Source organism: Polyodon spathula, chromosome 26, assembly GCF_017654505.1.
Source record: "Polyodon spathula isolate WHYD16114869_AA chromosome 26, ASM1765450v1, whole genome shotgun sequence".
Classification (NCBI taxonomy): Eukaryota; Metazoa; Chordata; class Actinopteri; order Acipenseriformes; family Polyodontidae; genus Polyodon; species Polyodon spathula.
In genome coordinates, this window is record NC_054559.1 from 12468647 (window position 1) to 12484945 (window position 16299).

At 44.7% G+C, this 16299-nt stretch overlaps 1 protein-coding gene across 1 annotated transcript in view; it reads left to right on the forward strand.

Annotated features, from left to right (window-relative positions):
• The window catches only part of LOC121300491 (serine/threonine-protein kinase SMG1-like), a 38085-nt gene that overhangs the window by 15411 nt on the left and 6375 nt on the right, over window positions 1–16299 (forward strand). Inside the window, exons 9-41 of the mRNA XM_041229059.1 lie at window positions 6–56; window positions 143–283; window positions 373–572; window positions 736–932; window positions 1164–1325; window positions 3669–3823; window positions 3918–4063; window positions 4243–4441; window positions 4724–4821; window positions 4932–5073; window positions 5341–5500; window positions 5807–5927; window positions 6068–6319; window positions 6594–6863; window positions 7141–7285; window positions 7621–7759; window positions 8011–8232; window positions 8505–8685; window positions 8797–8958; window positions 9775–9983; window positions 10238–10392; window positions 10673–10895; window positions 11732–11978; window positions 12274–12503; window positions 12707–12955; window positions 13112–13250; window positions 13339–13448; window positions 13609–13827; window positions 14006–14199; window positions 14343–14515; window positions 14859–15138; window positions 15391–15663; window positions 16033–16267. Of these exons, the coding sequence (XP_041084993.1) occupies window positions 6–56; window positions 143–283; window positions 373–572; window positions 736–932; window positions 1164–1325; window positions 3669–3823; window positions 3918–4063; window positions 4243–4441; window positions 4724–4821; window positions 4932–5073; window positions 5341–5500; window positions 5807–5927; window positions 6068–6319; window positions 6594–6863; window positions 7141–7285; window positions 7621–7759; window positions 8011–8232; window positions 8505–8685; window positions 8797–8958; window positions 9775–9983; window positions 10238–10392; window positions 10673–10895; window positions 11732–11978; window positions 12274–12503; window positions 12707–12955; window positions 13112–13250; window positions 13339–13448; window positions 13609–13827; window positions 14006–14199; window positions 14343–14515; window positions 14859–15138; window positions 15391–15663; window positions 16033–16267 (6079 nt within the window). The remainder of the gene's footprint in view (window positions 1–5; window positions 57–142; window positions 284–372; window positions 573–735; window positions 933–1163; window positions 1326–3668; window positions 3824–3917; window positions 4064–4242; window positions 4442–4723; window positions 4822–4931; window positions 5074–5340; window positions 5501–5806; window positions 5928–6067; window positions 6320–6593; window positions 6864–7140; window positions 7286–7620; window positions 7760–8010; window positions 8233–8504; window positions 8686–8796; window positions 8959–9774; window positions 9984–10237; window positions 10393–10672; window positions 10896–11731; window positions 11979–12273; window positions 12504–12706; window positions 12956–13111; window positions 13251–13338; window positions 13449–13608; window positions 13828–14005; window positions 14200–14342; window positions 14516–14858; window positions 15139–15390; window positions 15664–16032; window positions 16268–16299) is intronic.

Below are 16299 nucleotides of genomic sequence, written 5' to 3' on the forward strand. Positions count from 1 at the left end.
GTCAGACAGGCTTTCGGGAAGCTGATGAAGACAATCCCCCTGGATGTGGCACTGAGGTGAGGCGTCTTATTCAACATCTCCTTGAGACCAATGATGTGCAGAAGTGTCACTGACTGAAATTATGGTAATGTTTAATTCACAGTAACAGTGGACACACAGAGATTCAGAGTATCTCGCTGGCCATCCAGGGTCACATGGTTAAGGCCCCCAGCAACACATTCCACCCTCAAGACTTCTCTGACCTCATCAGCTTTATTCTGTATGGGACAGTTCACCGTGGAGGGTAAGTATGGCCACTTCAAACTATGTGCCTGAGATCCACATTTAAATGTTGTATGAGCAGTTCTTACTCCCTTTCTGTGTTCCGCTCAGGAAAGGGCCCTGGTTGGAAAAGCTGTACCACAGCTGCCAGCGACTAGAGAAGAGGGATGCAGCACCCATCCCCCATGCCCTGCTGAAGACTGAGGCAGTGCTCTGGCAGTGGGCAGTCTGGGAAGCGGCACAGTTTACTGTCTTGTCCAAACTGCGCACCCCACTGGGACGAGCACAAGACACTTTCCAGACAATCGAGGGTAAGCGAAGCCGAGTAGCATATAAAATGCCATTTTTAAAATGTTATTTATTTATTTATTAGTTGTTGTAGCAACAAGGGGCAGCGATGAGCACAGCAGTTGACATTTTCTGTCACTTGGCTATTTTCATGGTACAAACCTAAAGAGTTGACTTGAATTTCAGGAATGATTCGCAGCCTGGCCGCTCACAGTTTGAACCCCGAGCAGGACCTGAGCCAGTGGAGTGGTGGGGAGAGCGACGAGGGTCACCACGGTAACCAGCTGCGGCTTGCGCTGCTGCTGCAGTTCCTCGAGAATCTGGAGAAGCTCATGTACAACGCCTATGAGGGTTGTGCAAATGCACTCGCAGCACCACCTAAGGTCAGTTCTCCTTCTAACCTTATCTGCATCTCACAGATAAGTGCACTTTAGATGCATGACAGGTGTCCAGGTGCACGTGAAGGTCGCACAGACAACATTACCGAAAGTATTTACACTGGTTAAAGAATGGTGATTTTTACAGTACTGGTCAGTGAATAATAGCAGCAGGTCCCTGTTAACGTTTGAAGCTCTCTTGGTCTTGGCATTGATTTGTTTGTTTCTGCCTTGCAGGGCATCCGCACGTTCTTCTTCACCAACCGGCAGACATGCCAGGACTGGCTGACCCGGATCCGCATGGCTCTGATGCGAGTGGGGCTGCTCTCTGGACAGCCTGCGGTAACTGTGCGACACGGGTTTGACTTGGTCACCGAGATGAAGAACAGCAACGCTCAGGTAAGCAGGCACTCCAGGGATGAAAATAAGACTTGGGTGTGTAATTTAATTTTCCAAGGGACAAAATGCTAGAAAAATCTACTTGCTCCCTCACTGTCCCACAAAACACACACACACAAATAGAATGTCACTTTTAGGATTTTGCTTTTATTAAACAATGAGCACCATCATTTAGTAATTTCAAAACAATTTGTGATCATTTTGAAATCAAATAAAGAAAATGTAATTCTCGAGGGCCAGAGTTGAGTAACACTGGGTTGAAGGACTGGTTTCTATACTACGTTACCCACGAGAACGGCTATGACGCTTGCTTTGTGCGTTTTGGCTTCCTATATGGCCATTGGATAAAGAGAAATAATCATCTGTCTCACAGCGCAAAGTTTTATTAAAATCAAATCAATCTATAGCAGGGTTCCTCATTTAGCATCCTGCAGGTCGAATCCAGGCCGCGAGAGCCTTCCTTTTGGCCCGTTGAGTGTCAGCTGTCCTTCATTACAAAAAGCTGAAATTGTCGATGTTCAAGATTGTAATGTCATTACTATCCACAGGGTATTTCTGTCCCCCAACAAGTGTTTTTTTGGGTTTTTTTTGGGAACCTAATCAGGAACAAGTCAGCCGATTGGCCAGCTTTCATTCTGATGAGATTTCATTTTGGTATGTGTCGCAAATCTCGGCCCATTTAGCTTAGGCAAAAATCCGCGTCTGTGTCTAAAATGGCAAGTGAGTCAGATTCGGGGGATACAGACGCAGGTAATGCACATCACTCAGATCCTTCACACTTTCCAGACACTGGCCAAACTAGCAAGGTGAATGTTACCCGTAGTGATCTGTTTTGTTTTGTTGTGATTTTCTGTTATGAAGAGAGTAATAAACAAAAAACAAAATTAGTGGGTTTTTTTTTTGTCTTTTCTTTCCACATTTTATTTCTTGAATTTATTTAAGTTAAATTTTTGATTTTTTTTCTCTTGTGCACAGCTTTTAAATAACATAAAACAAACCTGTAACGCTATTACTTTATGAAAATGTGTCATTTGCCACTTTGTTTATTGCGAAGTAACTACAACAGCAGGGAAAAAAGAAAAAAAGCGAGGTCTACTTTATGTATTGTTTCTACTGAAATACACATGAAGTATATCATTTTAAGTTTTAACATCCTCAGCTATGTAGTTAATTCAGTGGAGCAAAATAAAGCCTTCACAACCTATTCTGGAAGATTAGTTTTAGGATAAATAGTTTTGGAAATCGCGTTAATTTTGCTAGATTTAGCTGGGAATTGTGAAGCATGTGATTGGAATAGGAAAGTGAAAGTAGTTTTTGTAGTCATTTAATTTAAATACATTAGCAATGTACTTTAGCTTAGATTTTGTATTAAGTTATGTGATTGATTAAACTATTACATTTTGCTTGGTGTCAGGTTTTTTTTTTTTTCTTTTTTTTTTTTTACTCTTGCAAAACACCAGGTTTTTGTCCCCAGTTTATTAGAGAAAGGCTTAGGAAGTTGAGAGGGGTTGCTGTGGGTTTTAAAATGGAAACATTTTGGCTTTATTATAGAAATACATGAAACTGAAATGTCTCTCTCCTTTATTTTTCATATGACAAACTAGTATTTTCAGGAAAAAAATACTAATGCGGCCATCAGTAAGTGTTCAGGCACAGGAAATTGGCAGAAGAAACCGAGCCTGTCAAAGATCTTTTATTTGGGGTTAAAAAAAAAAAAAAAACCTGTTTGCCAACAGTAGGAAATGTGCCTGTGGCACACCTCTCAAAGATTGCACGGTTGGTATGCACTTAGGTCTATTTTCCCCTCTGTTTACTGTCATGACATGAATTTAATTTATAAACTTTGAATTTACATTTGAACACATTGGAGTTAGAACATGCATGTTTAGACACTTTTAATCAGGCGCTTAATAAGATGCTTGTACAACATAAATAAAGTGATCACTAATTGAAGTGCTTTTCGTTAATTTTGGATTTGTGAATTAAAAGGATGTGTGTATTTGCTACAGTGTGTAGGTAACAAGCTCAGGTGTGTCTTGTTAAACTGAAAAGTAAAACCAGGAATAATGGGAGTATCATTTCCCTTCCTTCACTCATTTACTCACTAACTCTTGTCCCCTATAATGTGGGATACCGTTTTACTGCTGTTCTGCCTACACATTTGGTTAAGACAGTGACTGTTGTGAGAATTAAATACCAAAAGAAAGCAGTTCAGATTACTTGGTCTAAGAATTGAAGATGTAGAAATGTTACCCAATGAAGCCAATAACATGTTTTTTAAATATCTGCTGTGTATTTGTTATGGGATTTCTGACAAAATCCTCTGTCCTTATTCCCCTTCAGGGTTCTGAGATGGAGGTTCCCATCATGATGCTGGTCGAGGCTCTGTGTGAGCTGCACTGCCCTGAGGCTATCCAGGGGCTGGCAGCATGGAGCTCTGCCACTGCAGGGAAGAGCTTGGCATGGATCAGCTCTGTGGCTCTGCAGGCTGAGGGAAGGTAAGTGTGTTTTCTGCAACAGAACCAATATTGAACAGTAAGGGACAACAAGGCAATGAGAATGACTAAATGCACCGCGTTATGTTGTTTTCAGGTTTGAGAAGGCTGCAGTGGAGTACCAGGAACAGCTGTGTGCCATCACAGGGGTTGACTGCTCAATCAAAGGCTTTGACAGGACCCTGCTTAAAGTGGCTAATGCCAGCAGTGGCAATACTGCTAGCCCCAAACACACCGGTAATGGTGAGTTGTCATATCTAATTTCCAAATATGAAATGGCTTGCCCATCCTTCTGTGAAGTGTTAGTGATTCCTGGCTTGTATCTTTTATGATATGTGAAATGGGCCACGTATTCAAGTGTTTGTTAATACTCTTGTGCTCCTATTATGGTGTCAAGTGAATGTGTTCTTTGTGTATGCCAGGAGACTGCCGGAAAACGGTTCTGAAACCCAGCGACTGCTCCCCTGAAGTCGTGAACTTCCTGGCCAACAAGGCGTGCGAATGCTACATGGCCCTCTCTGACTGGTCATCGGTGCAAGAGTGGCAGAGCAGCGTCCTGACCATGAAGAAAAGCTCCAGTGGTTCGGCGATCCAGCTGAAAACAGACTTCAACTATGTCAGGTGAGAGGCTGCACCTATACCTCTGTGGATTGGACAATGTGCATGGGGAGGGGATTGATTTGTTTTTCAGTAATGGTTTATGAAAAAGGGGTCTGAATATTGAGTGGCAAACACACCAGTATTATGCCTAAAAATAAAAAAATAATACTATACATTTTTTGTGCAGAAATCATATGGCATGGCATTGTAAAGATGTGTGTTTTTAAATTATTTAAATAAAGTATAGTTTTTAATAAAATACATGTTCTCTCATAACAACCACTTTTTTTCAATGTGTTTCAGGGCTCTGAGCAGTTTTGAGGCTGGAGATTTTGCTGTGTGTCGTGAACAGCTAGAGCTTTTGCCCGGAGAGGATATTGGTTCTTCCAGGGATAAGCTAGGTAAGCGTTTGGTGCGAGCGATTTGTAAAATTGGGGTTACCAAGGCCCACTCCAGTATAAGCTGTGCTGTTTTAAGGTGACTCATTTGGGTTTGTCTTGCTTGTTCTCAGACCTAAAGAAGCTGCTGCCAGGTATACTGAGTCCAGACCCCACCGAGCTGCAGAAAGCCATCGAGGTGCAGCTACTGAGAAGTGCTGTGGGAGTGGTCTCCATTGTCAGTCACAGTGAGCAAGACCAGAAACCCATTTCAGAGTGAGTCGCAGACCATTCCGTAGCTTAAATGCTAAAGAAATTAGGTAAAGGAACGGTACTGGAGCGCCATTCCACTATATGTTTAATATAATAAACATGTAAAATATGAACTACTTTATGGTCTGGATGGTGGTTTAGTTGTTCCTACCTTGTACTAAATTGGTTCAAAGACCAGGACAGGAAGGCCCAGCTTTGGCCCCCATAAAGTAGACGAACTGTTGAATGTTAGTGAACTTAAAATGATTTAATGGGAAATTTTTATTACAGAAACCTGGTGAAGTACCTGAAGCAGACTGCACGCATCTCCCTTGGCCCTCTGAGGCTCTCTACTCTGACTCTGTCAGGATCCCTGCCCACCCTCAGTACCCTTCAGCTCCAGTGTGCCACAACCCTGGAGAGCACACTCACAAGGCGCCTGGCTTCAGAGGTAAGACACATGACTGACGCCCTCTACAGGACAGGATGCTCTCCTCATTCACTGTATGTCACACACAGCCCATAGCCCTCCCTTTGATATATTGCAGATGTGATTGTTATGAGCCTGCTATTTAGTAGATTCCCGGCTACTATGCTCTCTGTTCAAATCCAGCCACTGATATAACGTGACTCTCCACTCGGTCATCATTCTTAAGCGCTCTGCTCTTTTATATAAATTGTGTATTGCCCACTATAACTTCTTGTCATAGCTTTGTAACTCATCTGCCACAAAATGCATGCTTTCCCTATTTTGCAGGACTGTCTGATCCCTCTCTACAGCCAGGCCCTGTGCTCATGTAAGCAGAAGGATGTCCAGCCCTGGCTACATGCAATCAGATACACAGTCTTCCAGTGGCAACTCTCTGCCAAGCTCAAAGGTAACCTCAATCTGAAGCCTTGCTTTGTTTATAATTACAGTACAGTATCCATGCTGTAGGGTTGCACTCATTTGCTAACATGGACTTACAAACAAGGGTTTGTTTTCTCAGTGTTTACGTTTCCTTTTTATTTCCTTCAGGTTCTTCTGTTCCCATTGGCTCCCACCTGATGGAGCTCTGCCTGACCGCTGTGAAGTTTGCCCGGAAACAAGGCAACATTGCCCTGGCAACCAGGCTTCTGACACAGTGTAATAGTGAGGTGCCACTTGGGGGTGCTGCCACTGGACAGGACCTGGTGAATCTCTTCAAATGTTTGTCGTTGCAAGGCACTGTAGGGGAGAAGTGGGGCCCTGAGCTGGACATTGAGAAAGCAAAGCTGCTTTATACAGCAGGTTAGTGTAGTGTTTGATACTGATCGGTTTATAAACGGTGTACTGGTGTGTTGGTAGAGAAGCTCTGTGTTTTCCCCAGTGAACAACATTAGCTGGTTCTATAGATGAACCTTAAATGAGGCCCCCCCCACATCACTTCATGAGTGTTGTCTGCTTTCTCTACCCCTAACATGTAAAGGATCAAACATAAATTCTGGTAGCGAGTTAGCGGAATCAAGTTTTACCAAGGAATATATTTTGTTGGATCTAACCCTTCTCCTCTTCCTGTGTGCAGGTCAGTCAGGCTCTGCCATGGAGATGCTGAGTTACTGTGCACTCTCGTACTGCCGCTCAGGGAGGTATGAGCATGCAGCATCCCGCTCCATCCTCACGCTATGTAAGTGGCTGCTGGCAGAGTGGAAAGACCTGACTGGGCAGCTGAAGCAGGCAGTGACAAAACCTCCCTCCTTCACGGAGCTACCGCCCCTCAGCAGAAATATCGCTGCCCTGCTAGAGCTAGAACCTGAGGACCAGGTTCTGCCATGCATCACAGCTGAGGCCACAGGTACACGACAAAGACTTTTATTGTATGTGGTAGTCAGCCCTTACTGTCCAAATTACATATAATTACTGAATCTTGGCTAGGTACGTATTCTTATAACCTGTCACCACTTCTGACCAAATGTAATTTTAGACTTATTTATCACTTTGGTAATAACACACATTTTCCCTATTACCAATTTTAATCAAAATTCAAAAAGTTATGGCTATATGTGTAGTATTGAAATAAGTATTTGTCCATGTTTCATTCAGAAGTTGCTGTTGCTTTGTTTCCCTGGCAGTGAGTGTGGGAGTGGGCGAGCCGGATTTTGTCCTAGGGCAACTCTACCAGCTGTCAGCAGCACAGGCACCTGAAGTTGCCAAGTCTTGGGCAGCCCTAGCCAGCTGGGCCTACAGGTGGGGCCGGAAGGTTGTAGACAACGCCAGGTAGGCATCTCTTGCTAGTCTATTTGTGTGCAGTGCAGGAAAGATAGGTGTATAGAGAGTGAGTTAGTATGAGGAGTAAAGTTTAATCATTAATATTTTTACAATATAAAATGTAACCTGAAAATCACTTTGTAATTCGTTTTTGTAAGTGCTTCTTTATAATACGTCTATATTATCAATTGTTGGAATGTCATTGAACTGTGAGGTGCTGTAGAGCCATTTTGTCATGACGTTTGCACAGATTTTAATTGACCGTGATAACCTCTAATGGTGTGATCTAATTTGGCTGGGGTGAGATTTCTGTGTTTTAATATGTTCTTTCCCTGTTCACTCAGCCAAGGAGAGGGGGTCCCCCTACTGCCTGGTGAGAAGGAGGCGGTGGAGGCGCTGCTGCCAAGCGGCACCTCTGAGGACCACAAAGATACCATCTACAGCATTCTAGGGCAGGCCATGTGTCGGCCTGCAGGCATACAGGCAAGTCTTTATAGTGTATGAATGTTTGAGGTAAAACCACAGCTATTTTGGGTCCAGAACAATCTTTAAGACTACTGCATCCTTACATCGAAAGTTTTTTTTTTTTTTTGTTTTTACAGTAAAAAATTATAATTGGGGAAGTAATGCTCTTGTCAAGTGAAGGGGTTGTGCACTCGAAAATACTTGTCTTAATTTTCAAAAGTAAATGGTAGGCATGGTACAGAGCTATATGAAAACGTCCCCTTGTTCAGGATGAAGACCTGGCTCTGCAGAACGAGGAGGATGAGGAGGATGACATGGTGGATGTGATCTGGAGGCAGCTCCTGAGCTCCTGCCCGTGGCTGTCTGAGGTGGAGGAGAGCGTCACCGAGGGACTCATTAGAGTCTGGCGCAGAGTGGTCGACCGCATCTTCGGCCTGTACCGGGTCTCTTGCCGAGCCTACTTCACGTTCCTCAAACTTAATGCTGGCCAGGTGAGTGCATTCGGAGATACTAGAGACTGGGGTGCAACATGACTGTTGAACTGAGGTGTGGTGTGGTCCAATGGTTAGAGATGAGGGAATTGGAGGCATTGTGGCCTTGAGGTTAGAGCATTTGAGAGGCGTTTCCTAGTCGTTTTAGTGAAGGGACTGGGAGGTAGTGTGTTTTTTTTGTTTTTGTTTTGTTTTGTTTCATCTACTTAAGTATTTGTTTGGTGGGTTTGCTGTTAGGGAGTGTGTTGTATTTAACCCTTGCTGTTCTGTAGGTCCCCATTGACGAGGAAGACCCCAGGCTGCTCCTGAATCACGAGGATGGCAAGCAGAGCAATGATGATGTGATTGTCATGGCCACCCTCCGGCTGCTGCGACTGCTGGTGAAGCATGCTGGGGAGCTCAGGGAGGAGCTGGAGCTGGGACTGGCATCAACCCCCACCGCGCCCTGGAGAGGTAACGCTGGACTGGTGCCGACTTCTGTGAAGTGAGAAGATTTGCATTCTGTATGGATCCTCAATCAATTTATCTTGTGCCCTTTTTTTTTTATTTTATTTTTTCTAACAGGTATAATCCCCCAGCTTTTCTCCAGATTGAACCACCCAGAGGTTTATATCCGTCAGAGTATCTGCAGCCTGCTGTGTCGCGTGGCCCAGGACTCCCCCCATCTCATCTTACACCCAGCTATCGTGGGGTCTATCACTTTGGGAGGAGAGGCGCAGGCTGCAGGTATGGATAGCAACATCAAGGACAGCAGCTGTCTTTTAGAGGTTTCATTTTGTAAAGCTATAAAATGCAAAATAGCTGTTGGAGATATGACACATGTTTTAAAGCACTTACAGGTGTGCTGGTCAGAGTATATTTTTAATCCTTTGCGGTCCTATGTTGGACCGGGTCCGACATTACAATTTTCCCTTTCCAGTCCGATGTCGGACCCTGTCTGACTTCATCAAAAAGACGTAAAGCACAGGTCTCTAATCATTTTTTCTCTGGAAAAAGCCGAGAAAACCTTTCAATGGCCCAGTGAGACCGACAGGATCCGAATGAAACCGAAAAAAAGGGTGTATCTCATACAGAGATAACACGGACATAACAAAGGAGGTAGCTGCTTCTGCATCCAGCGCTCAAAGAATATCACTGACATTTGCAGAGCTTTTTGAGATGTAGTAATAAAATAATGACTTGGATGGCGTTATTGAGGAGTTTGGTGATAAAACGAGTGATCAGGAGAGGATTTATCAGTATGCACGTCTATAAAGAGGTATGTGAAAAATACAGCGAACAAGGGGTGGGGCTTGGCTGTAGATACAGTACTGAGTGTCCTTTTGCGATTCAATGCCTTTTAAACCTGTTTTACTGTGGGGGTGGAAAAAAATATTTTAAACGGCATGTATAAAATAAACCACGCGTGTGAAAATAAATTGGACCTGACGCGCCTACAAGCGCTGAATAAATGGACTGAAAAGAGTTGAGATCTGTGGAAGTAGGGGAGAGTAATGCAAGGTAAACGGTGGGTATTCATTCCTGTTTGCTGCTATTTTGCAGGAAGCAAGCTGCCCACCCTGCTGAGTAACATCCAGGGAGAAGGGCTGTGTGGTGGGGAGAATGATGGAGGAAGTGCCTCTGCCTCCCAGGAGAGCAACAAAGAGGAGGAGCTGGTGCCTTGTTCCAGCGAGGATCAGACCATGATGCAGGACTGCTACAGCAAGATTGTGGACAAGCTGTCCTCTGCCAACCCGGCAATGGTGCTCCAGGTACAGCAGTGTACTGATCTCCCTCTTTGTGGGGTTTCTACAGGAGCTAGGTTCTTCTACCAGAAACTGCTTGGCTGAATGCTTCGCCTAATCATTAACCACACTGTACCAGCAGCTTGTTTGGGATAAACAATGAAAATAAAATGTATTTTATCTTTTAGAATAGACTTTAAAGATAAAAATGTAAGTAGACATTAAAACGCACCCAGTAGTATCTTTGTATCTGTAACACAAAATATTATGTTGCCCTGCAGGTTCAGGTGTTGGTAGGAGAGCTGCGGCGCATCACCCTGCTTTGGGACGAGCTGTGGTTGGGAGTCCTGCAGCAGCAGCACATGCACGTTCTGCGCAGAATCCAGCAGCTAGAGGATGAGGTCAAGAGAGTGCAAAGCAACAACACTCTGCACAAGTACGTGCTGTCACTCTCCAGCGAGTCTTCTGTTTGTGTGTTTTAAACATTTAAGTCATTGTGTGTTCTAAATGTGTTGGTTTTTACCAATATCTGTATCTTTATTAACCTTAGGATGTAAAACTGAGGACCTATTGTAAGTGACTGCAAAAGCAGTTGTAATGCATTGTTCACCCCCAAGTCTCTGTTGCTTTGGATAAAAGCATCTGCTAAATTACTAAATAATGACAACTAAGGGTTGGTAATCGGTGGTTATTTTTTAATTGCTCATGCTTTTTAGGGAGGAGAAGATTGCAATCATGCGAGAGAAGCACTCTGCGCTGATGAAGCCAGTTGTTTTTGCACTCGAACATGTCCGCAGCATCACAGCAGCCCCCGCAGAGACGCCACACGAGACCTGGTTCCAGGAGACCTTTGGTAATACCATCGACAACTCCCTGGAGAGGCTGAGGAACCCCTCCAACCCAGCCAACCCAGCCAGCAGCTGGGTCCCATTCAAACAGGTCTGTAATCCAGGAGGGCAGTGCCTTAGAACAGAATATAGAGCACAGGGGAATGGTCTTGGTTTGTTTTCTTAAAAATAATCCGCCAGTCTTCAGTAAGACTCGGGAACAAAGCAAATCCAAAGGTAATACAGGACACAACAGTACTGCAAACAAACTTGCAGGTCTCATTAAATGAGATATGGTGTTTCTGTACCCTCATGGCACACAGATGGTATGTCTGAGCCAAGAAATTACTTTGTACAGCACAGATATACAGCTAGCTTACCTAATTTCCATGACCAAATTTAGGCTTATTTTCCTATTGTGATACATAATTTGAGAAAAAGCACATTAAAAGTTAACATCTGTATTTTCTTCTTGTTCACTTCACCAAGGTCAGCAGAAACCTAGATAACAAGAAGTTACACCTCAGCGTTAATCATGAATTGCTATATTAAGGAGACACAGACCTACTGAATCTTGTAAGGTTCCAAGCAGTTCAACAAAAAAGTAATTAACTGGATATGATATGTGTTTTGCTCAATTCTTACAGATGGCAAAGCGCCATACCTACATATGACAAGGTCGAACGACAAGGCTGGTGATTGCAAACTGCTGATGTGCACCAGTTGTGTTGATTCAGAGCTCAGATTAAACTCAGGGAAATCACAGAATGTTCAGGACAAATTAGGACTCGCTTATTTACCTTTTAAAAGGGCACATAAGAAGTATTACAATTTATATAAAACCTTACAGCCTGGTTTTCTACTGTATAAATGACAGCTCTGGAGAGACTAGATCTTAATTGTGTGTGTCATGTCTTATGTGTAATACTGTGTGATGCTTTATGACAGATCATGCTGAGCTTGCAGCAGAGAGCACAGAAGCGTGCCAGTTACCTGCTGCGGCTGGATGAGGTCAGCCCACGCCTGGCCACCATGGAGAGCACGGAGATTGCTCTGCCCGGAGAGGTCTCCGCCACTGACGCTGTCACCATTCAGAGTGTGGGCAACACCATAACCATCCTGCCGACCAAAACCAAGCCGAAGAAACTATATTTCCTTGGCTCTGACGGCAGAAACTACCCCTACCTTTTTAAAGGTAAACTGTCTTTATAACTATGGCTCTATTCACCACCTGTTAACTGGTGGTAAGAATGTAAAAATGTCCCATACCTTTTCATTTCAAACACACTGTTTTTAATGCAAAATTATTTTAATGAAGTAGAATTTTTTAGTTCTAGCATTTTACTTCCAGATCGCAGAAATAAAAGCCATAAGATATTGCTTATGTTTGTAATACTTGAAGCAGTTTTTCTAACTTTCTCTCTTCATTTCTCTCTCCATTCTGGTGGCTGTTCTCTTCTTCCTGCTCCCCTCTTTCATCTCTCTTTCAGGCCTGGAAGACTTGCACCTTGATGAGCGGATTATGCAGTTCCTGTCAATTGTGAACACCATGTTCACAAAGGTGAACAAGCAGGAGAGCCCTCATTTCCAGGCTCGCCACTACTCTGTCACACCTCTGGGGACACGATCCGGACTCATTCAGTGGGTGGATGGGGCCACGCCTCTCTTCGGGCTCTACAAGCGTTGGCAGCAGCGTGAGGCTGTACTGCAGGCTCAAAAGGTATGATGACTTTCTCATACATTTTATTTAAATTGAATCTGTATTTATCGAGCAAGTACTATGCAGATTAAAATCTGTTAGACCTGGCCAAGGCGGCAGACACAGATAAGATCATAAATACAATACACCCAAGAAGGCGTGTGTCATATTTAACTTTTTAGTTTTTTTCTGCATGACTGTATGATTCTTGTTGTGCATTCCAGGCCCAGGATTCATTCCAGCAGCCCCAGAATCCGCCCATGGTTCCTCGCCCAAGCGAGCTCTACTACAGCAAGATCAGCCCCGCCCTGAAGGCTGTGGGACTCAGTTTGGATGTGTCACGTCGAGACTGGCCACTGAGCGTTATGAGGGATGTCCTGAAAGAGCTGATGGAAGCCACACCACCCAACCTTCTGGCCAAAGAGCTGTGGTGTTCCTGCACCACCCCCAGCGAGTGGTGGAGAGTCACTCAGGTCAGATATGGGATTGAGACACAGGTCTGGGTGAGGGGGTATGTGGATGAAGAACAGGGAAGGGAGTGAGGCATCCTTTTATTTTACAGTACATTTTGAAATACAAATGAAAAATTGGATTCTGGTTGCTATAAATTTTCTTTGTTCCCCATGCAGTCCTACGCCAGGTCCACTGCAGTGATGTCCATGGTGGGTTACATCATTGGGTTGGGTGATCGGCACCTGGACAATGTGCTGATTGACATGACTACCGGGGAGGTAGTTCATATTGACTACAACGTCTGCTTTGAGAAAGGTGAGAATGAGAGTCCTCATTAACTGTCAGCAATGCACACGTCTGATTTAGGAGAGTGAAGCTATTCTCTATATCCGTCATTTTCCAGGAAAGAGTCTGCGGGTGCCAGAGAACGTTCCTTTTCGCATGACACACAACATTGAGACAGCGCTGGGGGTCACTGGGGTCGAGGGCATCTTCAGATTGTCCTGTGAACAGGTGAGTCATCTGCGCTAAACATGCCGCCACACAAACTTGAGCAATGATGCATTTGTCTTTCTGTACACTCCCACAATTGCACACATTTGTAGAAGAACATGTTTCAGACACACACTGAGTACAAAATAGTATAGCACAACTCCTTCTCCCGTCCCCCCAGGTGATTCAGATGATGCGGCGTGGGCGCGAGACCCTCCTGACGCTGCTAGAGGCCTTTGTGTATGACCCCCTTGTGGACTGGACTGCTGGGGGTGAGGTGGGCTTTGCTGGAGCAGTGTACGGAGGGGGAGGCCAGCAGGCTGAGAACAAACAGAGCAAGAGGGAGATGGAGAGGGACATCACACGCAGTCTCTTCTCATCCCATGTGGCAGAAATCAAGGTGAGATGCACTACTTTGAGCACTGTAACCCATCCTAGCAAGTCAGTCAGCATATTTGTTTAGTACAAATGTCAATTTAATTTATAAGAGACTGCTTCAATTAGTTAATAGTTGTAAACGCGCTAACCTTAAGCCCCAGAGTGTGTGTTTAATTATGGTGTGCCTCCCCCTCTTGCAGGTGAACTGGTTTAAGAACCGCGATGAGATGCTGTCAGCTCTGCCTCAGTTGGAGAGCGGAGTGGAGGAGTACCTGAGTCTGCAAGAGCAGCTCACTGAGGTGGAGAAACTGCAGGGCAAGCTTCTGGAGGAGATTCAGTTTTTGGAGGGAGCAGAAAATAGGGCGGACCACCTCATTCACACGCTGGAGCATAGGTACAGCAGTTTTGTTGAAATAAACTTCACAGATTCCCATCTCTCGTGAGTAACTGCGGATGTTGCGGAGCGTGCTTTGGCGTGTTAGTAGTGTAATCCAGTGGATGTGTGTTGTGTTGCTAATGTCTGGTTTCCCTGCCCAGGTACTCTGAGCACACTAAACTGCAGTCGCGGGAGCTTGCAGTCCAGGAGGCAATCCAAGTGAAGCTTTCAGATTTCGATCAGTGGATCTCTCAGTACCAGGCTGCCTTTTCTAGTATGGAGGCAACACAGCTTGCCAGCCTTCTTCAGGAGATTAGCAGCCCCATCGACCTGGGTAAGGACTTCATCCTGTGTCAACTGGGATTCTAATCTGAACCATCTGTTGCCTATGAAGTAATATTGGTGACTTGTTTTGGGATAAGGCGTTTTAAACTTAATTAATTTGCAGAAATGTACTGCAATACAAAATCCTCTGGTTTCACAGACCCCTAGTCACAAATCTTGGACTGCCAATTGTTACCTTAGGTAAGGTAGCCCACAATTAGAATTGGGGTGTTTTGGAACTAGCCACATACCCAGTTTAGAATAGGGGTTTTGACTCCATAAATCAATATATTATAACGAGTTTGCGTGTGTGTGTGTGTGTGTGTATGTGTGTGTGTGTCTTTATTTCTCAGGACCACCCAGTTATGTTCCTGCCACAGCCTTTCTCCAGAATGCTGGCCAGGCACACCTTATCGGCCAGTGTGAGCAGCTGGAAGGGGAGGTGGGGGCGTTATTCCAACAAAGACGTTCCCTGCTGCGTGGCTGCCTTGAGCACCTGCACAGCTATGCCACTGTGGCCCTACTGTACCCCCATGCTGTTTTCCTCCGCCATCGTGCTCACGCCTGGAAGCAGTGGATGGAGGAGCTGATCTGTGACATGACTATAGACCACTGCCAGGCCATCTATTGCAAGTAAGTGTGTTGCAGGGGATTTGACAGGTGATATTAGTTTTTTTTTTGTAAGGATTAACTGTAATTTTAACTGGTGTTACTGGTGAATGTTCTATTAATCATCATTGCTGATTTTGCCATTTACTCTTCATTGTAAGAGAGTATGATTTAGAAACTGCTATCATTTGCCATGACTCGTGTAAAAAATGAGATGCAAATCTGAATTGTCATTCCTGTAATTAAAAAAAAAAAAAAGTGTGTGTGTTCTTGCAGATATGAGAGTCAGTATGCTGCCCAGCCAACTCCTTCCACCTGCCAGTTCCTATCTAGCACTGAAATGACACTGCAGCACCACGCGGCTGACACAAACTCGCGGCTGCTGCGGCAAGCTGAGCGCTTGAAGGCAGAAGGTGCCAGTGTACCAGTGTGCGAGGAGCAGCTGCAGGAGATTGAGCGCTGTATCACTGTGTTCCTGCGTGAGAATGGAGAGCTGGGCTCCCTCAGCCTGGCTGGAATACTTGTCTCCGCACTCTGCACACTCACCAGGTCAGCCACCGTCCCAGTCACACAACTTTTATTAATGAAAGCGGTAGCCGCAAAGTTATACAGCATACAGTCTAATACAATAGAAAACTTTATGTAATTTGCACTCACATATTTATGGAATACACTTTACAAGGAAAATTTGAGAAATGTATATGTTTTCTAAAGAAAACTAGTTAATATTTTAGACGCACATTGCGTGTAAGTAAAATAAATGTTGATTACCTATTTCCCATTTTAACTTTGGCATTGCTTATCCAGCAAAGATAAAGTTGTCGAGGGTGGAGCCAATGTGTAAGTGTAAAAGTAGCAAATTGAATGGAGCCAATTGTTTCGGGAGATTCTAAGGGTGTCGTGACGTGTCTCTTGAAGGCGTAACCTGGTGATGGAAGGAGCAGCAGCGAGTGCGGGGGAGCAGCTAGTGGAGCTGACGTCCCGGGATGGAGCCTGGTTTCTGGAAGAGCTGTGCAGCATGAGTGGGAACGTGGCCTGTCTGGTACAGCTGCTGCAGCAGTGCCAACTAATGCCACACGACCTGGACATTCCCAGCCCCTCTGAGACCGCCCGGGCTGTTTACCTGGCCAACGGAGTCTATACCTGTCTGCAGGTAATTGCCTTCCTCAACAGTAGGTGTTTGCA